The sequence below is a fragment of the Carcharodon carcharias genome, chromosome 10 (assembly GCF_017639515.1).
Source record: "Carcharodon carcharias isolate sCarCar2 chromosome 10, sCarCar2.pri, whole genome shotgun sequence".
Lineage (NCBI taxonomy): Eukaryota > Metazoa > Chordata > Chondrichthyes > Lamniformes > Lamnidae > Carcharodon > Carcharodon carcharias.
In genome coordinates this window covers 10022822-10048986 of record NC_054476.1, presented here as the reverse complement: position 1 = coordinate 10048986, position 26165 = coordinate 10022822, and the positions used below count along the sequence as shown (strand labels likewise).

The 26165-nt window shown below is 44.9% G+C and overlaps 1 protein-coding gene across 3 annotated transcripts in view; it reads right to left on the bottom strand.

Moving 5' to 3' along the window:
- Window positions 1-26165, bottom strand: part of lrp4 (low density lipoprotein receptor-related protein 4) — a 422664-nt gene that overhangs the window by 144132 nt on the left and 252367 nt on the right. For all 3 annotated transcript variants that reach the window (XM_041197751.1, XM_041197752.1, XM_041197754.1), the window contains exon 3: window positions 9215-9331. In XM_041197751.1, the coding sequence (XP_041053685.1) occupies window positions 9215-9331 (117 nt within the window). The remainder of the gene's footprint in view (window positions 1-9214; window positions 9332-26165) is intronic.

Sequence of the window (26165 nt, the reverse complement as noted above, 5' to 3'; positions counted from 1 at the left end):
ATTCTAAAGACTAACGGCCCTCGGAGAAGAAATGCCTCCTCATCTTCACCTTAAATGGGGGACCCATTATTTTTAAGCTGTGCCCCCGCACCCCCCCCCCCCCACCTTAGTTCTAGATGGCCCCACAAGAGGAAATATCCTCTTAGCATCTTCCCCTGTCAAGCCCTCAGAATCTTAAATGGCTTCAGAGTGTGCAATAATTCTGATTCAGTGGGAATTGCACAAAGAAGTGCATTTCTTCAATTCAGCTGAGCTATAACGGTCTCTGTGAATAAAGCTTTATTATTAGATGGGTGAACTGCATTACATGTGCTGCATTCTGAGAAGTGCGACCCATATGGTCAAGATGTGCGGGGCCCTCATGGCCATGACTAATTTGAGAAGGAACTGAATGAAATAAAAGGAAAATCTCAAAAACAGCCGTCTCAGAAAACATGTTGCATCTGGATGGAGTTTAGAAGAATGAGGGGGGATCTGACTGAAACTTACAGAATACTGAAAGGCCTGGATACAGTGGACGTGGGGAAGATGTTTCCATTAGTAGGAGAGACTAGGACCCGAGGGCACAGCCTCAGAGTAAAGGGAAGACCTTTTAGAACAGAGATGAGGAGAAACTTCTTTAGCCAGAGAGTGGTGAATCTATGGAATTCATTGCCACAGAAGGCTGTGGAGGCCAGGTCATTGAGTGTACTTAAGACCGAGATAGATAGGTTCTTGGTTGGTAAGGGGATCAAAGGTTACGGGGAGAAGGTGGGAGAATGGGGTTGAGAAACATATCAACCATGACTGAATGGCGGAGCAGACTTGATGGGCTGATTGGCCTAATTTCTGCTCCTATGTCTTATGGTCTTATGGTTAAAAGATATCAACATCAAATACACATCCTTAAAACTGTGTATAGTCACCACTCAAGTAAAAATTCTCTCTGCGGTGAAGGTAAGTCAGGTTTCTGTGATGCGGTTTGGCACTAACTTCTGTCTTCACTACCCTGTGCTGGTGTCGAAGCTTTGGTACACGCACACAACCAGCAAGGTAACCTTAAAAACAATCTATTCACAGTCACACATTCAACCAATTTGAAATGGCATGACTTGAAAGTGAACCCTTTGTTGCTAAATCCTTTGGCGATAATTCTGGACAAAGTAATTTCTACCCAAAGTAGAAAACATACTAATTATAATCAGGAAATACAATAGGATCTATTGCTCATTGGGGAGGGAAAAAAAAATGTGTCAATGCCTATGCATTGGCTCCTTTAGAGTGAGCAGCCAACAGGATATAAATTATTCATAAAGTGCTATTCCTCTGTAATGCCATGCTATTGTTAGAATGCAGAGCAGGGTACCTACAAATATCAACAATAATCACTGTCATTACTGCATATAGCAAAGACTTAAGTATAGAGCACATTTAATTAACACTGAGGATTACAGTACATTTTTCTTGAAAAATACAAATTTACCTATTCAGAGAATATCATGGATTGAGGTAGGTCTGCATTTCAGCACATTTCCCCAATTATACTTCATAGTTGAACAGGAAATGTACATAAAACAAAAAAAATCTATATTTTCTACAGGTGCACAAGAGATATAAGGTAGCATTAGACATTTAAAAGGTAAACTTCTCTAGCTTGTGAAAATACTTGTGAATAAATGGAAATTATACTGTAAATATAGAAAAGAGAAACCCTTTGTCAAGCAGTGTCAACACAAAATGCAATTGCGTATTCATAGTATTGGAAAGTGAACTTCTTTTACTGTTCCCCATCAATTTCATTTATCAAGCTCAGATTTCCCTCTGTTCCATGCCTGGGGAAGACAATGCAGAGCAGAGGGAAAAGGGGTTCAGTCCTATTACAGAGTCCCTGCCTCTGTTCCAGTCAATGTTCTATACACAGGAGCCTGACATTTAGATGCACCACTCACAATTATGAAAGGTTGTGACCATACCACGAAATAGCAACTTAGACCAAGCCACAAGCTGACTTCTACAGACTATGTGCAAATTCCACTGTGGTTCCACCTGTCAGAAAGAAAGACCAATAATGGTGAGGGGAAAGGAGATTGGAGACTTCGTGTGAGAGATTAAAGAAAAACTGAAGCTGATAATCTATGTTTTCCATCAGAAAATGTACATTTTCAAACTAAGCCAATAAACTATTCATTGTTGAAGTAAAAAGATACTGGCGCTTCATCCAAAAGCTGAAATTACCTCATCCTGTGAAAACTGATAATACACATATACACACATTAATCTTGGCGCAATATGTACCATGATAATAATGAGCTGAAATCAGATTGGCCTCTGACCGAAAGTATAAACGTATGAATGAGACTTTGTGTGTTTAGTAAATCATTTATGAAGCTGAACTTCTGGAGCAGAATTTTCCAGCGGGCTTCTGCACTCAGCTGTCAAACTCAAACAGCCGTCAGAAACCAGCTCCATGTGAGAAACTGTCACTCATTGGGGCCAATTAGTGGCCAGAGGGTGGGCATTCAACTAAGGATGGCAGGCAGGCTCTCAAAGCTAGAGGACCAATAGGAGGAGGCATTTCCAGATTGAAAGCAGCAGGAGGGTGCCATGGCACATAAGCGAGGAGGAAGGCACCCCAAGATGGAGGCGCACCCTCTCCAACTCAGCCCACATTTAAATGAAAGACAAATGACTCCTGCGGCCCAGGTATTCATTGTGGAAGGGTGGAGCCCCTCTACAGGGCAGCCTGTGGCTGTTGCTACACCCAGGCAGGTCCGGAGGGCCTCAATGCCTGCTTGAGCGCTGGCCCCTCAGTCTACCAATAAACTGGCCCCTGTCGCCTGTGGGAACCCACAGGCTGACTGAAAAATCACAGTCAGCCTCCACTAACAGGCCTTAATTGACTTAATCGCTGCCTGCTCCATGCGTGTGGGTAGTCCTGCTGCCTCTGGGGTTGGCAGGGAGCTAGGGTACTGGCATGCAGGCTGGCAAAGCTATTTTTAATACCCCCTACCTCAGTTTCTGGCCCCAACAAGGGCTAAAAAATCATGCCCTTTGTATGTTTAGTAAATCATTTACCATCCTGAACTTATATCTTCCAAATATTTGTTAACGGACATTTTAAACCTGGGTTTTTAGCTCTATTGTATCACATTTTAAATATATATTTCCTATCCTTCTTTAGACTCCATTGCAGCTGTGAAGATGGGCAAACAAACCCAAAGACAGTTTCATTTCATCTGCCTGGCCTGAGGAGGACAAGGCATATGAATTTGGTTTTGATTTTTACACTTACAGGTTGAATTGCTTTTTAGTCATATGCTCATTTTTTTAAAAAAAAATCTTGATCTGCAATTTATTTTGCCTCTTTTTCAACCTTTCTCTCACCTTCCCTCAGCCACAAGGCATTCGGTGCTTGATGGGGTTGGCAAGTAACTGGCTCCCAAGGGACTCTCAATGATTCTCTTAACCACAAGGATGCGCACAGGATTTGCTCTCTGATCTCTGTTTTGTGGGTAGCAGTTGGCCTCCACCCAATGCTTTCTGAGATTACCACAGCTGATCATTTACCAAATGAGGGACTTAAGAGTGTGAACCACTACTTGTTGGTATATTGCGTAGGAACATATGAACAAGGAGCAGGAGTAGGTCCTTCAGCCCCTCGAGCCTGCTCTGCCATTCAATACGATCATGGCTGATCTGACAGTAACCTGAAATCTGCATCCCACTTACCCCCCAGTAACCTATCGCCCCCTTGCTTACCAAGAATCTATCCACCTCTGCCTTAAAGATATTCAAAGACTCTGCCTCCACCACTTTTTCAGGAAGAGAGTTCCAAAGACTCACGACCCTCTGAGTGAAAATAATTTCACCTCATCTCTGTTTTAAATGAACGACCCCTTATTTTTAAACAGTGACCCCTAGTTCCAGATTTTTCCACAAGAGAAAACATCCTTTCCACATCCACCCTCTCAAGACCCCTCAGGATCTTATATGTTTCAATCAAGTCGCCTCTTACTCTTCGAAACTCCAGCGGGTACAAGCCTAACCTGTCCAACCTTTCCTCTTAAGACAACCCACCCATTCCAAGTATTAGTCTGGGAAACCTTCTCTGAACTGCCTCCAATGCACTTACATCCTTCCTTAAATAAGGTGACCAATACTTTACACAGTACTTCAAATGTGGTCTCACGAGTGCCCTGTATAACTAAAGCATAACCTCCCTACTTTTGTATTCAATTCCCCTCACCGTAAATGATAACATTCTGCTAGCTTTCCTGATGACAATTTCACATTTTCCTACATTATATTCCATTTGCTAGATCTTTGCCCACTGACTTAACCTATCTATATCTTATTGTAGCCTCCTTATGGCCTCTTCAAAAATGACTTTCCTACCTAACTTTGTGTCATCAGCAAATTTGGCAACCATCCCATCTATCCCTTCATCCAAGTCATTTATATAAATTGTAAATAGTTCAGCTCCCAGCACTGATCCCTGGGGCACATCCACTCGTTACATCTTTCCAACCTGAAAAAGACCCAGTTATGCCTTCTCTCTGCTTCTGTTAGCCAGCCAATCGTCTATCCATGCCAATATGTTACCCCCTACACCATGAGCTTTTATTTTCTGCAATAACCTTTGATGTGGCACTTAATCAACTGCCTTCTGGAGATCTAAGTACAGGACATCCACTGGTTCCCCTTTACCCACAGCACATGTTACTTCCTCAAAGAACTCCAATAAATTGGTTAAACACAATTTCCCTTTCACAAAACCGTGTTGACTCTGCCTGATGACCTTGAGCTTAACCAAGTGCCCTGCTATAGCTTCTTTAATAATAGCTTCTAACATTTTCCCCACAGCAGATGCTAAGCTAACTGGCCTGTAGTTTCCCACTTCCTGTCTCCCTTCCTTTTTGAATAATGGAGTTACATTTGCTATCTTCCAATCTAACGGGACCTCCCCGAATCTAGGGAGTTTTGGAAAATTAAAACCAACACATCAACTATCTCACCAGACACTTCTTTTAAGACCCTAGGATGAAGTCCATCAGGACCCGGGCACTTGCCAGCCCACAGCTCCAACAATTTACTCAGTACCATTTTCCTGACTTCCTTCCCCACTTCCATTTCCTGATTTATAACTGCTTCTGGGATGTTACTTGTCTCCTCTATAGAGTATTTTCAGTGAGTTATTTTATAAAGAGCATTGTTTAAAATAAAGCTTCTGTGCAGACTGGCTGGAAGAACGGGTTGGCACACGTTTCTTTCCAGCTCTAGGGTGTACACCCCATCAGACATATAACGGCCTGAACAAGATGTCAGCGTATAAGTTCCTTAGCAAAATGAATCTGGGATGTTTCTACCCGGTTACATATAAAGAGGAGTAGGCCATTCGACACTGTTCAACCATTCTATTAGACCATGACTGATCTCCACCTCAGCTCCATTTACCCACCTTCTTCCAGTATACCTCGATACCCTTACCTACCAAAAGCCCATCTATCTTCGCCTGGATAATTTAATTTTCACTTCTAATGTCAAGATTACATCTGTTGCTTCTGAATGCCCCATCAAAACAAATGGTGTCTTTGTACCTATCCTTTCAAATCCCATAATCATATTACTTACTTTGATTAGATCGCCCATCAAACTTCTACAGAATACAAGCCAAGTTCATGGAAGCGGCACTCATAATGTATCTGTTTAAACTCCAGTATCATTCTGGTGAATCTGCGTGTGTGTGTTTTTCCCTTTGGGTAGCACAAGTTTGCAGCAGAGCACCATCACAAATTCGGCACAGAACTGGTGATGTTGCCAAAGGATGGCTGAGCTGGGAAAATGAAATATTCACTCTGTTGCTGCAGTTTCCTTCTTGAGGGTGGGAGCTTTGGTACACTGCAGAAATTGCATGCCCATCCCATCGAAATGGCAAGATGCTGCCAATTTCCTTTACACTAGGATTGTGCAAATCTATCAGGGACCTGTAGAAGCTTTTCACCTTGCACCCATACCAATGTAAGGGGAAAATAACAACTTGTAATGTATGAGAAGAGTGCACTGGTTGGTTGGCAAGAGGACTCTGGTTGGTAGAGACCTCTCTTTTTTTCAGCAATACTCAAGTTCTGTACTCTACCAAACAACTAAATCTATCAGGGTTACTGAAAGACGAACGACCATTCTGTCGCTGCACTAACGCCACTCTTCTCATACTTAGCAAGCAGCAATGGAGTCTAATAGTAGTGGAAACAAGTTTTTCAGGTAATCTTACTGTGCACTGTGTGTACCGTAAACCATTTCTCCATGGTAATTAAAGGCATTGACCACAATTAACAATTAAGTGCGTTAACACAAGACCCTATAACCTTGTGATGAAGGCGAGAGTGCTACGCCTAACACTCCGATCATTAATAATTTATTGGGATGAGTTCAATTTTGTTTATTTGTTAGAAACTAAACAAAATACCAAGATGAGTGAGAAATGAATTCACAGAACAGCAAGAAAATACAGTTTTACTAAAGGCCCCTGCAATATCTGGCAGGAAAATCAGCACCTTCAGCTCAGAATTGGAAGGGGGTTCAGTTCCATTAAACTGAAGCTGATATTTGTGTTAAATGGTAGGCCTTGAACATGCAACCCTCTGATACCAGCATGATTCACACTGAAGTCAAAAAACTTATCCATTAGGCCACACAGTCACTTTTCAATCACCTGATAGATAAGGCGTCTCACTTCACGCTTTGATGATGCCTCATCCACACAGGCACAAATTGATACTGGCAGTTTTCCAACATGGACGCTTTGAAACGATGTCAGCAATCACCCTGTACATGCGCAGAGCAATCTCAGTGGCCATCTTTAATGTCAGTGGCTACCTCAGCAGGCGTGGTAACACACTCAGTGTTATAAATAGAGGCACGTTCGAAAGCATGCAAGTTATGCAAAACAGAAGAGCGTAGCAATAGGAGCTGGAGTGAACTTGACGTTCCCTCGAGTCTGGTTCAATGAAGAGTGCAGGAAGTCATGCCAGGAACAGCATCAGGCATAACTGAAAATGAGGTGGCAGGCCGGTGAAGCTACAACACAGGACTACTTGCATGCCAAACAGTGGAAGCAGTAGAGCTAAGCAATCCCACAACCAACAGATCAGATCTAAACTCTGCAGTTCTCCCACACCCAGTCGCGAATGGTGGTGGACAATTAAACAACTCACTGGAGTTGTGGAGGAGGCTCCACAAATATCCCCATCCTCAATGATGGAGGAGCCCAGCACTTCAGTGCAAAAGATAAGGCTGAAGCATTTGCAACAATCTTCAGCCAGGAGTGCTGAGTGGATGATCCATCTTGGCCTCCTCTGGAGGTCCCCAGCATCACAGATGCCAGTCTTCAGTCAATTTGATTCACTCCACGTGATATAAAGGAATGACTGAAGGCACTGGATACTGCAAAGTATGGGCCCTGACAACATTCCAATAATAGCATTGAGGACATGTGCTCCAAAACTTGCCATGCCCATAGCCAAGTTGTCCCAGTACAGCTACAACACTGGCACCTACCCGGCTTTGTGGAAAATTGTCCAGGTATGTCCTGTACACAAAAAGTAGGACAAATCCAACCCAGTCATTTACCGCCCCATCAGTCTACTCTCCATCATCAGCAAAGTGATGGAAAGTGTCATCAACAGTGCTATCAAATGGAACTTACTCTTTGGTAACTTGCTCACTGATATTCAGTTTAGGTTCTGCCAGAGCCACTCAGCTCCTGACTTCATTACAGTCTTGGCCCAAACATGGACAAAAGAGCTGAACTCAAGAATTGAGGTGAGAGTGACTGACCTTGATATCAAGGTAGTATTTGACCGAGTTTGGCATCAAGGAGCCCTAGCAAAACTGGAGTCAATGGGAATCAGGAGCAAAACTCTTCACTGGTTGGTGTCAGATATAACACAAAGGAAGATGGTTGTGGTTGTTGGAGGTCAATCATCTTAGTCCTAGGACATCGCTGCAGGAGTTCCTCAGGGTAGTGTCCTCGGCCCAACCATCTTTAGCTGCTCCATCAATGACCTTCCCTTCATCATAAGGTCAGGAGTGGGGGTGTTCGCTGATGATTGCGCAATGTTCAGCACCATTGGCGACTTCTGAGATACTGAAGCAGTCCATGTCCAAATGCGGCAAGACCAGAACAGAATTCAGGCTTTGGGCTGAGAAGCGGCAAGTAACATTCACGCCACATAAGTATCAGGCAATGACCATCTCCAACAAGGGAGAATCTAACCATCTCCCTTTGCCAATCAATGGCATTACCATCGCTGAATCCCCCACTATCAACATCCTGGGGGTTACCATTGACCAAAACCTGAACTGGACTAGCCATATAAATACCGTGGCTATAACAGCATGTCAGAGGCTGGCAATCCTGCGGAGAGTAATTCAACTCCTGACTCCCCAAAGCCTGTCCACCATCTACAAGGCACGAGTCAGGAGTGTGATGGAATTCTCTCCACTTGCCTGGATAAGTGCAGCTCCAACAATACTCAAGGAGCTCAACACCGTCCAGGACAAAGCAACCTGCTTGATCAGCACCCCACCCACCACTTTAAACATTCACTCCCTCCACCACTGACGCACAGTGACAACAGTATATACCATCTAAAAGATGCACTACAGCAACTCACTCCAGCCCCTTTGACACCATTTAGAAGGGCAAAGGCAGTAGATACATGGGAATGGCATCACCACCTGGGAGATCCCCTCCAAGTCACTCACCTCCTGACTTGGGAACATAACGCCGTTCCTTCGCTGTCTCTGGGTCAAAATCCTGGAACTCCCTCCCTAACAGCACTGTGGGTGTACCCACACCACATGGACTGTGGCAGTTCAAGAATGTGGCTCACCACCACCTTCTCAAGCGCAAATTAGAGAAGGGCAATAATTGCCGGCCTGGCCAGTGATGCCCACATCCCATGAAAGAATTAAAAAAGACCTTGTTCTGCAATTCACTAAGATCATGACCATGGTTCTCCTCAACTCCACTTGCCTGTTTCATCTGAGCCAACCTGCTACAGAGAAGACGGAGCATGCTAGTTTGTCCTTGATAGCGTCACGAAGACATCACCAGGTGGGAGAGTCTCAGCATTATTTGTGAAGAAATGAAATGAGCAAGAGAACTGTGACAAAGAACACATAACAATACATTCAGACTGGCCAGGCACAGCCAGGATCCTTGCACACTTACGACAGTCCTGCTCATCCGAATCATCCCCACAGTCATTATCACCATCGCAGACCCAGGAGCGCCGGATGCACTTGCCATTATCGCAATGGAATTCCAGAGGGGAACAGGTCGGCAGCACTGGAAAAGAGGAAAGAAACAGTGAACGGCGGGTGAATCAAGGACGCTGTTGTAGTTCCATTTCTTTCTGTAACGCAGAACCAACTTTCAAAAGTACTCTCTCGGCATACCAGACTTTGCAGATACTTGGAAAGAAAAACCACTTATTAGCAAAACTACAGGAAGTTGGAGCACAATTTATATCATAAAGATCAGAGTCTGAAGCTCCAACCCCAAGTATCAAGATATCCACTCAATTAAGTGGAGAGACGTTAAAAACTCATGCTTTCAATCATTGCACCATTTTTAAAATCTTCTAGAATGGCATAAAAATATAATTTAATAGTTCCAGTGGAAATTTTCACTTTAGGAGCACTTTTTATTCAACATGCTCCTGCTCCCTAAAATTTGCATTTTTCCCCAGACAATGCGATGGAGGATCATGATAGTCTTCTCAATGTGAACATAAGCGCTTCTCTGTAATGTCATAAATTGCAAATCATAGTATGCTGTTATAAATGGCCTTTCCATTCAGCCTTATTAGACGTAATGGAGTAGAGGTTCTGCTTTGATTGCAATCAGCAATCTGAATGCAAATTTCAATGGTTTTCCAAAGTGAAGTTAGGGTTCAATATCTGCTCAAACTCATTTGCATAATCACAAATGTAAAATCTTCCATGATACAGCACAACCAGGAGGGGGGGGGGGGGGGGGGTGGTGGTGGTGGTGGGGGGGATGCGCAGTTCAGAGTTCATTTATATTTTCCCTTACTTTTCAAAAGAAACATTCCATCGTTTCCAAGAGCAGTAGACTCGTGCTGTTTTATCTGCTCTGCTGAAGACAGCTTCCTCATATAAAAAATAAGCAATTTTACTAAGAGCTCTTGTCCGACATTGGTGAGTAACCCAACTCTGAATTGAGAACGACTTTAAATAATTTGCGGAATCATTTAATAACTTCATTGGGGTATATACTTTTCAATAAATTAAATTTTAGTAAATGAAATAAAACTTTTTAAAGGGTGTCCCCCCTAATGCCTTTGCACCTAAAAAATACCAGCTTCATTTGCGGAGCTCCATCGAAGGGCTGCATTTGCCAGAAATTATGTATGCTCATTAAATCAATCTCAGGGCGTGGCAGGCTTCCAGAGTGATGTTCGTTATAAACCACTGTAAAAGCAGCTCCAACACTACACAATTAGCTCAACACCATCCAGGGCAAAGCAGCCCACTTGATTGGCACCCCATCCACCACCTTCAACGTCCATTCCCTCCACTGCTGATGCATAGTGGCAGCCGTGTGTACCATCCACAAGGTGCACTGCAGCAACTCACCAAGGCTCCTTCAACAGCACCTTCCAAACCCCTGACCTCTACCACATAGAAAGGCAAGGGGACCAGATGCATGGGAACACCACCACCCGCATGTTCCCATCCAAGCAACATGCTATCCTGATGTGGACATATATCGCCGTTCCTTCATTGTTGCTGGGTCAAAATCTGGAACACCCTCCTTAACAGCACTGTGGGTGCACCTACAGCACGTGGACTGCAGCGGTTCAAGAAGGCAGCTCACCACCACCTTCTGAAGGGCAATTAGGGATGAGCACACAACTGTTGGATTAGCCAAGGACACCTACATCCCATGAGCGAACAAAACATTTTTAAAAAATCCTGAAAACGCGATCTGCGCAAGGCATAACATGTGCTTGAAATTCCCTGATCTGTTACACTGTTTGACTGGGTTTGGGCAAATGGTGCTAACAAAATCGGCACAGCTCCTCTTAAAAAAAAAATCCATTTTGTCAATTTCATAAATGCAACATTAACCAATGCAGTTTGTGTACATGGATGGAAGAGTGAGACATCAGGAAATAGCCAATGTAAATTACTTATAAATCGTTGAAGCAATAAATAATTCAGAAAAATTAAGGCATACGTGTTAAACATAGAATTAATTTCCACCTCTGTACAAATATAATTGGTTTTGAATAACAATCCCATCAACTTAGCTGTTAAAATATAGTATCTCTGATCAAAATAAGAGATTCCATTGCCATCTATTTTCAGAGGTTATCATGATTTTTTATTTGTTCCCACAGCTTTGTTTAACTTGCCAAAACATTGTAACCTTCCAGCACCTCAAATTAAATTACTTGTACATTATACCATGAAACTTCATGCTCCCAGTTAACAGAAAAGGCACTGAACACTTGATCTGGGCACAGGAAGTAACTCTCAGGGTTAATGAATACCTCATTGAGTTAATTCAAATGTTTCATTCAGGGAATTGGGTAGCATGATCAGGGAAACCAGGTTTAAATAGAAGACTACACAATTTCCATAGTAACAGGAGTACGGGGCCTGAAGGGATATTACTCAGTTTCCATCTGCGCACTCAATCATGAATAGCCCAGGGCAGATAAAGAAGACATTTCAAAAAAAAAAGCCAGCTTCCTCCCTGAACTGTGACAGATACGGATCTGAAAACCTTCCAAACCCAATTGGGGCCTGTGGCATCTTAACATCAATCGGACTTTATCAGCTTGATGGCTTTGTGGCTTCCACAATGACCTTTTCTCACCGATTCCATTGGTAAAGGGAAGAATAAAACAATCCTTTATTACCAGTGACGTCCACCTGGCCCACAGACTTCAGCCGGCAGCTCTTGTTGCAAGTTCCAGAATGGGGAAAGCTTCTAATGAGTATTGGAAGCACTTATTGCATTGGAACTAATAATGCAAGAAACTTAACATGTTTATCAAGTGCACTTCGTTAAGATATGGAAAAGTAACAAGGCTCATAGAGAGTCTGAATACTCTTAATAACTTCCCTTTTTACCACATCATTGCTCACTCTCTAGGATGTGCCTTGTGGCTAGCAGGACGCAGGTGTGTTATAATCAGTGATAATCCACCCAAATTTCTTTACATAGTTGGAAGCAAGTTTAGTGACATCAACTTAACAAGATGACATGCCTCACTGAGCTTGGAGCTCTGGATAGTTGGTGAAAAGTTGCATTTCTGGAGGGATAATGTACTAAGGACACTCACGCTTCTCACTGCGTTCTCACAATAACGGTCTGGGAATTCTCAACAGACTGCATCTTAGTTTCATTCCTCACCAACAAATTCCCTCTCCAACAGTGACCACTAAGGCATTATTAACAAGCGTTACGGCCTGGAAGTACTGAGGTATTAATAATGGATAAAACACACACACAATCTCTCACAGACCAGTCTGACGAATTAGATAAAGTGTAAGCAAATCCATCAACATCAAGTATAGTGTACAGATTGGCAACTTTCTGACAATTATCACTATTTTTTTTGATTTTTTTTCTTTTCAATTCACAATATGTTATATATTATGTACATACACACACACACCACATGAGAACCATGTGTCAACGGCACTTATTTTAACAATTGTGAGTACGTAACTTACTGTGCTGCAATTTTTACACATCAACAGCACCATTTTAAGCTGCCCCCACTATTTACTGGGACCTTGGCTGGTGTTTACAGAAGGTTTTCTTTCCACCTGAAGTACATTCTACAAGTTAATCAAGTTACATTGGCTTTCACCAGACAATTGGAGGGAGTCCTCAAGACGCCTCGAATGTATTGTAAGAGTTTTCACAAGCATCATTCAGGAGGTGGAGTAAACGGGACTGACCTAGTTATAAAAGGAAAATACCAAAAAACACTATTTCCACTGCCCACCACACACACACACACACACCAGCAATAAATCCACCCCCAGAGAGAACATACCCGCTTCATTATGGGCAGCTACTTCACATAGCTGGAGCTATCAAATGGAAAAACACACACATTGACACATTGGACTTTTAGGGCCTTTATAAAAAGCACCTTGGGCAAAAGTGCAGGAAAACTAAAAACACTGCATGACTATAAACAGTTAGAGTGGGGAGAGGCTTTAAGTTAAATTGTTAAATAACTGTTGATGATTTTCGAAATCTGTTACATTTTTCTCATGGGGTTTGAATTTAGCCTGTCATAAGAACCTAAATGTTTATCAGCGACACAAACTTTGTCAGATGCATGGAAGTACAACTGTCCAAACAGAAAGCTCAGAATGAGCTGAACATGATGGAACCCATGCTTTGGATTTGGGTTTTATTCAATTCCCCTGCTCATGTTTTGTCAAACGGTGACTATCTGGCTGTTTGGAGCCATAAGTAACCCAATTCTTGTCTAATCTGATCACCCTTTCAAGCATATCGCATTTAATCCAAAGTGAAACATTATTCCATTTATTCAAATTGTAGATATTTTTATTGCACATAGAGATTATCTAATATACCTATCACCTAATAGAATGAACTCAATTAAAGGTTCAATACTTGATTTGTATCCAAGATTGTGACGCTATAGGCCTTGCTAACATAGGAAACAGGTTAACATTTCAGGTCAATGACCGCTCGTCAAGAGCTCTGACAAAAGGTCATCGACCTGAAATATTAACTCTGTTTCTCTCTCCATAGCTGCTGCCTGAACTGCTGAGTATTTCCAGCAGTTTCTGCTTTTATTTCAGATTTCTCGCATCCCACTCTTCCAATCGTATCTCAGTTGCTTGCGCCAACTATAATACACGGATAATAATGACGCTCAAACAGTACATATTGCAATAACTCTGCTTGTAGTGACTGGTTCATACGCATGTTGAATTCCAAAGCTCTGAAGAAGGTCTAAAGGCCAGAAAGATGGAAGGGTCCTCTTTCTGTTGGTGGTCAGGATCTTATGCAAGGTGAGCTTAAGTAATTGAATCTGTCCACATTACAAAACACAGCTAAATTCAGCAGATCTAGGCATTGCTGTACACTGCAATGTGACTAAGGTCATTGATAAGGATAGAGGCAGTGCAATGACAAAATGCATCAATCCATAGCATAGATGGTGCTTTAAACCTCAAGGCGGCCTGCCAGCCTGAGATGTACATGAGGGAGGTACAATGTGGAGACTGGATTGAGATGACCTTGTATGCGCATAGGGGAAGTCTAGAGCAAGAGTGGATCGCAGGGTGCTTTCACATGCCTCTTTACACAGGACTGGGAGTTTGCCTCCTCATCATCTCAGTTACCGATGCAGGTATCTTAAATCATAGACCTTACAGGGCAGAGGGAGACCACTCAGGCACTCAGGTACACTTTGAAACAGCAATGGTACCTAGTCCCACACCCACACCTTTACTCCATAACCCTGCAGTTCCTCATCCTTAAATCCCTGTCCAATTCCCTTTTAAAATTATTTATGGAATCAGCTTCCACCACCTTTTCGTATTGCGCATTCCAGGTCCCGATAACTCACGGGGTTATATGACTTTAGTGTGGCTTCAAGTAAGTCTAATAGTGTAATTGTGCAACTATCAGATTTATATCATTAGTGTAGTATCAATTTTCCCAAATTAGTTCCTATTTCCTGAAAGTGCTCAAAATCTCCATTACATGTCATACTTATATGACCGAGAGTTAGGTAAATACTATATATTTTGCATAGAGTATTTTAAGATTCAATTCCAATAATCAGGCAAAGTAATATCTGCATGAAGGTTTAACTCATCGACTAGCTTTTACTATATCTGACAATAGCCAGTTTAAAGTTTAAAAAGTAGGAAGTCCTTCAATATAATGACATTTACTTCTGGAAAATAAGTAGTTGAAGCTTGCTTACTACAGACACCTATTGCCGAACAAAATACCCTCAACAAATTCCATTGAAAAGAGTTTTAAATCTTCATTCCATTCACAGTTGGTGTTAGTTTAGTGTAATAGGATTAATTAGATTTGATAAAGCATTTGGACACTAAAAAGATTGTGGCAAAGCCTCTTAGTGAGTAATGAGATTCTTTTAAAAAAAGATCAGATGAAGGACTGCAACTCATGAGCACTCGTAACTTGATCTTATTTTATATTATATAAGATGAAAGAAGCTTCAAGAAAAAAAGTTGCTTTAACTCCATTGCCTGCAGGCCTTTTTTTAATTCATTCACGGGATGTGGGTGTCGCTGGCTGGGCCAGCATTTATTGCCCATCCCTAATTGCCCTTGACAAGGTGGTGGTGAGCTGTCTTCTTGAACTGCTGTAGTCAAGTGGTGTAGGTACACTCACAGTGCTGTTAGGAAGGGAGTTCTGGGATTTTGACCCAGCGACAGTGAAGGAACAGTGATATATTTCCAAGTCAGGATGGTGAAAGGCTTAGAGGGGAACTTCCAGGTGGTGTTCCCATGTGGCTGCTGCCCTTGTCCTTCCAGATGGTAGCAGTCGTGGGTTTGGAAGGTGCTGTCTCAGGAGCCTTGGAAAGTTCCTACAGTGCATCTTGTAGATGGTACACACTGCTGCTACTGTGCGTTGGTGGTGGAGGGAGTGAATGTTTGTGGATGGGGTGCTGATCAAGCGGGGCTGCTTTGTCCTGGATGGTGTTGAGCTGCTTGAGTGTTGTGGGAGCTGCACTCACTCAGGCAAGTGGGGAGGATTCCATCACACTCCTGACTTGTGCCTTATAGATGGCGGACAGGATTTGAGGAGTCAGGAGTTGGGTTACTCATCACACGATTTCTAACCCCTGACCTGCTCTTGTAGGCACAGTATTTATATGGCTAGTCCAGTTCAGCTTCTGGTCAATGGTAAGCTCCAGAATGTTCATAGCTGTGGTAATCTGTGGTGCAATACACCTTTAAGAGAATGTGAGCAGATTGGCTACGTGACTGTATTACCCAATTGCTGTGTAGTGTTGGCTACGATGTTAATCAGTAGTTTAGAATAGGGTGTGGTTGGAGAAGCACTTGGGTAAATAAATAGCACGTGCTTCCTCTTATATTAGTCTCTGTGTCTGCAGTATATTGTTTGCCAACTCACCTGCCAGTAGATAGGCGTGCAACCATGTTCGCGAGCAAAGTGACAAGACAGAAGGTACATAACAATATCCTCTCTAATCAAACCCAATAATTCACCAGTGGGTAGCCGTGTCTCAGGTGGACTATAACATGAACAAACAATCTCAATGGGCAGAGTGGCATTGTGGGTCTCGTTTGTGAGCTGGAGAGCTGGCAAGAGACACAAGCTCTTTCAGGATGGCCTACTGGAACACCCGCTAGTCAGGCAGTGATGAGGCCACCAGTGGAACTTACCCTGGAATCAAGAGCACGGGGCTACAAGTCCAGCCTAGCGAGAGCTGCCGGCCAGAGGCTGGCAGCACTTGTGCTCAGCAGCGCCACTGAAGAAGGTGTGGCTGCTGCCGGGAGGACAGGAGTCCCAGGATCGCAGAGGACCCAGGCCACAGCTAAGTAATGTGGGTGGGGGTGCGGAAGGAAGGTGGGAGTTTGCGGGGTTGGGGTCACAGAGGGAGCTCCCACCCGCCCCACCCACACCCTGCCGAAGGCGACAAGCAGCCTGCCCAGGTTCACCTCTCACGCAGGCCACAGGAGTTAGTCGCAGTGGGGATGAGGCCCTTAACTGGCGGTGGGGTGGGAAGGTGGACCATGGACCTTCCCACCCAGAACTAAGTCCAGAACTAGAGCCAGGAAGGTGGCAGAGTTCAGATACATCACCATCCTGCCACAGTAAACGCCCTTCCTGCCTCCAAGCTCGGCACCAGCGAGAGCAGAAGATTCCACCCCATGTCAAAACCCTATTTCCAATGCCATTTGCTATGAGCTCTATGCACACAAGGACAGATAAGAAAAAAAGATGTTCAAAAATGTCTTTACGGAGTATGAAATTTTCAGTCACATCCTGAAGCAAATCAATAAGTCAGGAGGAGTGAACTGTCAAAGATAAAGGGGCTGGTTCAAGGGCCAGTATTGTATTTAACACAAATAACATCAATGTTTGAGCTAGCCACAGTGTAGAATGAAATGTACTCTCCCTATTAATCTACTGCTAACCTTTGCTCTTACACAGTGCTTAGAACAATGAAAATTGACTCAAGGGTAAATCCAAACACTAAAATGATGTAAAACATCAATGGACAAGAGCTACACCTTAATCAACTTTTGTACAGAACAATCCAAGGCTAGTATCATTGGGAATAAAGTCTCTAGAAGTACAAATTGAGAAGTTACCTCAAGCATTAGATTAAAGCAAGTGTTTTTGAAGCAATTACTTTGTGCGATATTACATGGCACAAAAACCAAAAGCCAAACTTGAAAGGTTAAAGTGACCCTATTGTTGATGGGAAGTATAGTAAAGAGCGGCTCTGCTGTAAGCCTTTGTAGCAATTTAAAAGGCAAACAGTGGTGACAAACCCGTGTCAGGGTTCTACTCCTCCTACTGTTCTGTCACTGCAGCAGTCCTCACTGCAATACTGCACCTCACCTCCAGCAAACTACCCACTACAGATGTGGAGATACACACAAACTCAAGAAGTGAGGACAGGAGTAGACCATTCAACCCATCGAGCCTGCTCAGCCATTCAATACTATCATGGCTGATCTTCGGCTTCAACTCCACTCTCCTGCCTGCTCCTCATATCCACTGATTCCAAAATCTGTCCACTCCGGCATTAAATATCTTCAACGATGGATCATCCACATCCCTCTGGGGAAGACAATTCCCAATCCATTGAGCAAAATAATTTATCCTCGTCTCAATCCTAAATGATCGACCCCTTACCCTGAGACTGTGCCCTCGTCTTTTTGATTCCCCGACCAATAAGATTGAATCAATCTCTCAATAGGAGATTAAGGAATCTTACTGTGTAATCTAAGAGCAGCAAATTTATTTTCTTCCCAATACTGGGCAGTTCATTATTTAACTCAGAGATCCTTTCCTGCAGACAGTGGGTCTGCACTCTTGATTGTGTGGCTTATTATAAAGGTAAAAACAAAAAAACTGCGGATGCTGGAAATCCAAAACAAAAACAGAATTACCTGGAAAAACTCAGCAGGTCTGGCAGCATCGGCGGAGAAGAAAAGAGTTGACGTTTTGAGTCCTCATGACTCTTCGACCGAACTCTTTTCTTCTCCGCCGATGCTGCCAGACCTGCTGAGTTTATTATAAAGGTATATTCGTTGTGGTGGAAGCTATTCATACAAGGACTTGGCTGAGCACCAGTAACAACCTGTGTGCGCCTACCAATCTTTATACTTATTATCAAGAATGTTCTCTAAGCAGGAAGTTATCCCTGTGAATTGCCTGACATTCACACTTCAAACAACACCGCCAAAACAACTTCGTTGCAGATTAATCTCATTTGCTGCTTGTGGAGTCCAAGACTGGATGCCACATTTATTTGCATTACAACGGCGATCCCACTTTAAAAATAATTAATTGACAATGAAGTGCTTTGAGATGTCCCGAGAAGGATGAAGATGTAAAATAATTGTAAGTTGGTCCTTTGGCCAAATGCCAAACTGGACCAACTTCAATAACAATATAACAGCTAGATCAGGGTAAACACTGGAAACTCTGCCTCAGCTCTTGATGCCTAAAAGACTCTTTGCAAACTGGATGTCTGAAGTGGAGATCACGTAATTAATAAACACACTTAGCTTTGACCTAAGTTCTCTAGGTTGGGTTAATACCATAACTACAGAACAAGGGGTGGCATCATTTGATGAATAGGCTATGTGAAGGAGAAGCTAATTCACCTGGTTCTGAATAGATATAAATACTGTAAGCTAGATAATCTACAGAGTAGATGGGAAACTGTTGAATCTTCATTGCTTTCAATCCAAAACCAAAACCACTCAAACCTCAGTCACTGAGCTCCATTATGCAGATGATGCTTGTGTGCACGCTCACTCAGAAACTGAGCTCCCGGTCAGTGTTGACTCCTTCTCCGAAGCAGATGAGGAAATGGGTCTTTCATTAAAAAACTAAGGTCCTGTGCAACCAGCTCCCACAGTCCAACACCTCCCCCCATCGATAAAGTTCAACAGAGAGATCCTGAAAAAATGGGACCATTTTCCATATCCTGGAAGCATCCTCTCGATGAGGACAGGTACAGATGATAAAATTAATCACTGCATTCAAAAAGCCAGCTGACTCTTCCTCCAACTTGGGGAGGAGGAGGGGGGGGTGGTATTTGAGGACCAGAATCTCAAACCCGAGACTACCGGGCCACAGTGATCCCTGTGCTCCTATACACTTCAGAGACTTGGATGACCTACAGCAGACATATCGAAGCACTGGAGAAGTACCACCAGCGGTGTCTACATTGAATCCTCGAAATCCAGTGGCAGGAAAGGTGGTCCCACAGCAACACCCTCTCCCAAGCCAATATGCCCAGCATTGAGGCTCTAATCACTCAAAACCAGCTCCACTAGACAGGACATGTTGTTTGTATGGCGGGCATCAAATTTCCAAAGCAACTGCTCTACTCGGAACTCATTCGAGTCAGACGACTCCCAGCAGGACAGCGGAAACGCTTTAGGGATGTCCTCAAAGTGTCCCTGAAGAGGCCAGACATATCCACCGACTCACCTGGCTTGTAACCGACTAAAATGGAGAAGGTTCATTCGGTAAGGCACAGAACATACCGAGAGACTTTGTCGGGAATGTGCAGAGGGCACACAAACCTCCAAATGCCTCATCTACCCAACCCTTCAAGCGCCAACTACCTGCCCCACATGTGGCAATGGACTTATCGGCCATCTCGGAACCCATCAAACCGGAGTGGAAGCAAGTCATCCTCTATCGCGAGGGAATGGCTAAGAAGAAGGAGAATGTTGGTCAGTTTTTGACCATCAGCATGGATGAAGTTAGGGATGTTCTATGGCCATCAGACGGGAGATATCTCACAAATGAGCTTGAATTGGTCTTGCTCTATTTCTCCTTTGTTTTTGCAGCATGCACATATGATGTGAACTCTATTTAATGCAAATGCAGGAGAACGCTACCTGTGGCCCTGATGAAACCACTCTTAACAGTTGCTCGATAAGGTCTGCCAGGGAAAAATGAAAGGAACAAACCCTTAGAAAAGCAAAACATAGTTTTCAACGGCAGACCAAAAAGAAAATTGAGGAACAACGAAGATGATATTGAGGTACAAAACATACTGCAGAATGATACCAACCCCGCTCCCCAGTTTGATGGGTGGCAATGGGAATGAGCTGCTGCACAAAGTGGGGGAAAGGTAAGTTTACCTGAAAGTGGTACTCCAGTGTACCCCGTGCCCCCGCCCCCCCCAAATAAAATAGCGGTCGGTACATCAGGCCGGCAGGAGGTGGCAGCCATTGGATTTCCACTTTTAAAAAAATGTGTAGCTTGTTAAGAAAATCTATCAAAACAGAAAACCAACAAGCGATCAAGTCAGATTCAGTATTCGTGGAATTCAGCCATTGTTTTTATTATTTGTTCATGGGATGTGGGCGTCGCTGTCAAGGCCAACATTTGTTGCCCATCCCTAATTGCCCTTGAACTGAGTTGGCTCGCTAGGCCATTTCAGAGGGCAGGTAAGAGTCAACCACATTGCTGCAAGTCTGGAGTCAGATGTCGGCCAGACCAGGGAAGGACGACAGATTTCACTCCCTAAAGATCATTAGTGACCCAGATGGGTTTTTACAACAATCAATGATAATTTCATCATTACTAAGACTAGCTTTCAATTCCAAATTTCATTAAATGAATTTAAATTCATCCAGCTGCCATGGTGGGATCTGAACCCTTATCCCCAGAGTATTATTCTGCTTCTAGATTTCTAGACCAGTGATATTATCACTACACCACCATCAAGATATGGGTCAGCTTGATGTTATTCCATGTACGTTTTGTTGGTCTGCCAAAGGTGGTAGTTGCTTTCCTTTTGTGTATATCAAGTTCTACATCAAGGGACAGATTTGTGTACCCAAGGTTGCAGCTTTTGCTAACCTCTTCCAGTGGGTGTTATTTAATCTGATCAGGGGTTGAGATATAACATGACCACAGTTTTCTTGATGCTCATAGTCAGGAAGAACACGTTCCAGGCATGGGAGAGACAGTCCATGAGTCTTCGTAGCTCGATTAGTTTCCGCGTTGGTGACTAGCGCAGTATCATCAGCGTAGAAGAGTTCCCTGATCAGGATGAGATGTCTTCACTTTCAGTCTTGATAGGTTGTAGAGCTTGCTGTCTGACCTAGTGTGCATGTAGGCTCCTTACAGGAAAGGTGAAGGTCAGAAGCCTGGGGAAGATGATTCCATACAGCATGGAGTCTAGGGCATGCCCTGTTTCACTCCATTCTTCACTCTGAAACTACCAGAAGTGGGGCCATCAAGCTGCACAGTACAGTGCCTGTTGTCAAGAAGTAGATGTGGCTGAGGAGCTTGGTGCACAGCCAATTTTCACCAAAATCTTGTCAAGTCCTGCTCAGCTGACAAATGCCTTAGTGAGGTCCGTAAAAGTGAAGTAAAGAGGCGTACCAAGCTGATGGTTTATGAGGCCTGTGTTCTCAGCATCTTGCTGTATGGCCGTGAAACATGGGTGACTTACAGCGATCAAGAAAAGAAGCTCAACAATTTCCACTTTCACTGTCTGCGGTGCATTATGGGTATATTCCGGCTGGACAAAGTCACGAATGCAGTCGTCTCTTCAAAGGCAGAGCTCCCAGTTAGTTTGCACTCAGGCGGAGGTGGCCTCAATGGCCCGGGCGCGTCTGCAGCATGGAAAATGATCTCGTACCCAAAGACTCTCTGGTTGGTGAGGTAGCCGGAACCAGGCGACCAACGGGGACCCCCCGAAGCTCCACTTCCTGGATGCTTACAAGCGCAGCATGTAGGCCCTAAACATCAATTGTCGCACCCGGGAGTCACTAGATGACAACAGAGGAAAATGGCGGCCCCTCCCGTGGGCTGGCCTGCGTCACCACGGTGACCAGTAGCTCCAGGGGCGGCAACAGGCACCAACGCCAAAAACCAACAACCCCCGACACTTGGCAGCTTCCTGTGCGGAGCTTTGGGCGCAACCTCCCTCTCAAGGGCTGGTCCCTTCAGCCGTCAGCAAAGGTGCACCACATGAAGACAGCCCCATCAGAAATGGACTGTTTGCTGCGTCCTGATCGTCTTTCGTAGATGGAAAGGATGCTGACGATGGCAGTGACATGAGGCAGATCAGGTTTTTTTTTTGGTTTAAATTGGTCAGCAGTGTTACTGCGAAGGCAGAAGAAGCTGCAATGGGAGAGCCATAAATTTGAGTTTATGCCTTCTAATATTCTCCGAACAATACAGCTCCTTTAAGAGGAGCATAAGCTTGCTGCTGCAGTGTCAAAGGTGCACACTTCAATGCTACAACAGAGGAAATGATGAGGAAATGTGCAGTCATGACCCTTGTGCTGGAAATTATTCAAGACATAAGCATTAAAGTTTAACGACACGGCCTAGACTGAACCCTCTTCACAATGAAAGAATTACTCATTCATGTGGGGACCCTTGGCAGTGCAGAAGGTCAATATTATTGGCTCAGTGGGTACAATGGACAGCATGGGTAGGCTTTTAAATACTAATGAACAAATTAATTGTTCTGCAGCTCTTACGCATTCTTACCAAATGTCTGCATAATTTTCGGATGGAAAAGGAACAGCCAGAGCCCAATTTTTGAAAAAGGCTCTAAAATTTTTACATAATTTTGGTGCACCCTGTTACCTTTTCACACCTTGTTACCTTCCACAATCTGGTATCTAAAGAAAAATCAAAAGGAATAACACAAATTTTTTTTTTTTGCGAGGGAGTTGTATCTGTGTCAGATACATACCACAAGAAAATGTAATAGTCCACTCAATATGACAGCAGAGTAGTAGGGATGGAGCTGTAGGCAGACAGACAGAACTGAACCCTTGCCTATGTGAATGACAGCTTCCGCTCAACCTCCCGAGCTTTTGCCAGTTTAATTTATACACAAGCATAATTTTCACTTTGAACGTACACCCACGCAATTTGCCTCCGAAATAAACACATGTGCATGTGACACACCCTAAAGGAAAGGATAATTTTACGAAAACATGCTCCAGGCACAAGTTCTCGCCCACGGGTAGACTTTCACGCTCTCCCGTGTTTTTCCACCTCTTCGTTGTAACGGACAGAAGATTATGGGAAAGCACGCACCCAAACCCGTGTGCTGCCAGAAACAAAGTTCCCGCTGGAACTTTGGAACGTGGTGGGGCATCCGTCCACAAAAGCGCATCTTAGAAATGAGTTTTCTTATCATTATCATTCCAACGGGAAAATTGTGGGACATGTGTGCTGGTATTTCCAATACATATTCTCAAGGCATAGAATAAGATACGGTGGCCAGGGTTTTCCAGCCCCTGCCGTGGGAGATTCGGTGGATCAGCCAAAAGTCCAATGACTCTCGGCGGGACCGGATAATCATAGCTGCAAGCAGGGCAGGAAAATCCCATCCTGAGTTTCAGGCTCATTTTTTTTTAATGTGAAGTCTTGCATTTTCAATATTGCAGCACGATTATTGCTGCTGTTGGGTTTTTTTATATATATCATGTACGTCAATAGCCTATCCCTTACTGGAATTGCTGAAGGAATATCTCCCGAAAAGATACTGTGTAAGAAAAAAAAACACCCAAAGATCATCAATAACCCACGCATCAACAAAATGCTGCACCCACAGGGGAAAGTATCAGGGATGAAGAACAAAGATACGAATGAAAGCAAAATCCTACGGATGCTGGAAATCTGAAATAAAAACAAAAAACGCTGGAAAAACTCAGCAGGTTTGGCGGCCTCTGCGGTGAGAGAAACAGGGTTAACGTTTTGAGTCCATATGACCCTTCTTCAGGGCTAAAGAGAAGTAGAAATGTGATGGATTTTGTACTGTTTAAGTGGGGGTTGAGCAGGTGAAGCAAGATAGAAGGTTAGGGATATAAGCTTATATTTTACCCCTTTCCTATTTTTACTTAGTTCTGTTGAAGGGTCATGAAGACTCGAAACATCAACTTTGCTCTTCTCCGCCGATGCTGCCAGACCTGCTGAGTTTTTCCAGGTATTTCTGTTTTTGTTTTTGGCTTGTAATGAATATTGGTGGACAGTCTAGGTAAGAAGAATCTCTGACAAGATACCAGGCTGAACAGACACTGTGGGCCGTGAAAGCCCCTACCAGTTGGAGAACCAGCATGGAACCACTGCTCCCACCACCCCACCACCGCCCCCCCCCACCCACCCACCCCGCCCCGGTCATTCCATAGGGGAGGCCTGACAAAATCAAGTGGCCTTCCGGCACTTAAGTGGCCACCGTTGGGCCCCGCCCACGATTGTGGCCCCCAACAATGAAAGTCCCGTCCACCGAGAGCCACTAGCCAGTCAGAGGCCAGCACCTACTCGTCACCATCAGTGTCAGTGGGAATGGTGAGAGCTGTTGGCAATGCACTGGCCTCATCAGAAGCCCAGGATCATCATGAGATCCCAGACCAAAACTGAGTGAAGGCAGGATGGGGGTCGTTGCAGGAGGGGGAGGGGACGGCAGGGGATCAGAGGCAAAGGGCAAAGGATTGGCTTTCAGCAGCTCCTCCTCTTCCTAATGCTGGGCTCCTTGATTGGTCACAAAATACCTGATAACCAGACCAACCCCCCATCCCCCAACCAGACCAATCCCCCCATCCCCCAACCAGACCAATACCCCCTCACCCCCCAACCAAACAAATACCCCCCCACCCAGACCAACACCCCCATTCCCCAGCCAGACCAAACCCCATCCCCCAACCAGACCAACCCCCCCATCCCCCAACCAGACCAATCCCCCCATCCCCCAACCAGACCAATACCCCCTCACCCCCCAATCAGACCAACACCCCCATTCCCCAGCCAGACCAACCCCCCATCCCCCAGCCAGACCAACCCCCCATCCCCCAACCAGACCAACCCCCCCATCCCCAAACCAGACCAATACCCCCCATCCCCCAGCCAGACCAACCCCCCATCCCCCAAGCAGACCAACCCCCCCATCCCCCAACCAGACCAACACACCCATCCCCCAGCCAGACCAACCCCCCATCCCCCAAGCAGACCAACCCCCCCATCCCCCAAACAGACCAACACCCCCCATCCCCCAACCAGACCAAGTCCCCATCCCCCAACCAGGCCAACACTCCCCATCCCCCAACCAGACCAATCCCCATCCCCCATTCCTCAACCAGACCAACAGCCCCATCCCCCAACCAGACCAAGCCCCCCATCCCCCAACCAGACCAAGTCCCCCATCCCCCAACCAGACCAAGTCCCCATCCCTCAACCAGACCAAGCCCCCCATCCCCCAGCCAGACCAAACCCCCATCCCCCAACCAGACCAAGTCCCCATTCCCCAACCAGACCAACACCCCCATCCCCCAGCCAGACCAACACCCCATCCCCCAACCAAACCAGCACCCTCATCCCCCAACCAGACCAATCCCCCATCCCCCAACCAGACCAATCCCCATTCCCCAACTAGACCAACCCCCATCCCCCAACCAGGCCAACTCCCCCATCCTCCAACCAGACCAAACCCACATCCCCCAACCAGACAACCCCCCCATCCCCCAATGAGTCCAACACCCCCCAACCAGACCAACCCCCCCATCCCCCAACCAGACCAAACCCCCATCCCCCAACCAGACCAACCCCCCCCACCCCCCAACCAGACCAACACCCCCACCCCCCAACCAGACTAACCCCCCCATCCCCCAACCAGACCAACTCCCTATCCCCTAACCAAACCAACCCCCCCAATCCCCCAACCAGACCAATCCCCATCCCCCAACCAGAATAACCCCCATCCCCCAACCAGACCAACCCTCCCCCCCATCCCCCAACCAGACCAACCCCACCCCCACCCATCCCCCAACCAGATCAACCCCCCCCCCCAGCCCCCAAGAAGGCAGCTGGAAAACCTGACCAGGTTTTACCGGGTGCCCTTCTAAGGGCTTGGGAAAGC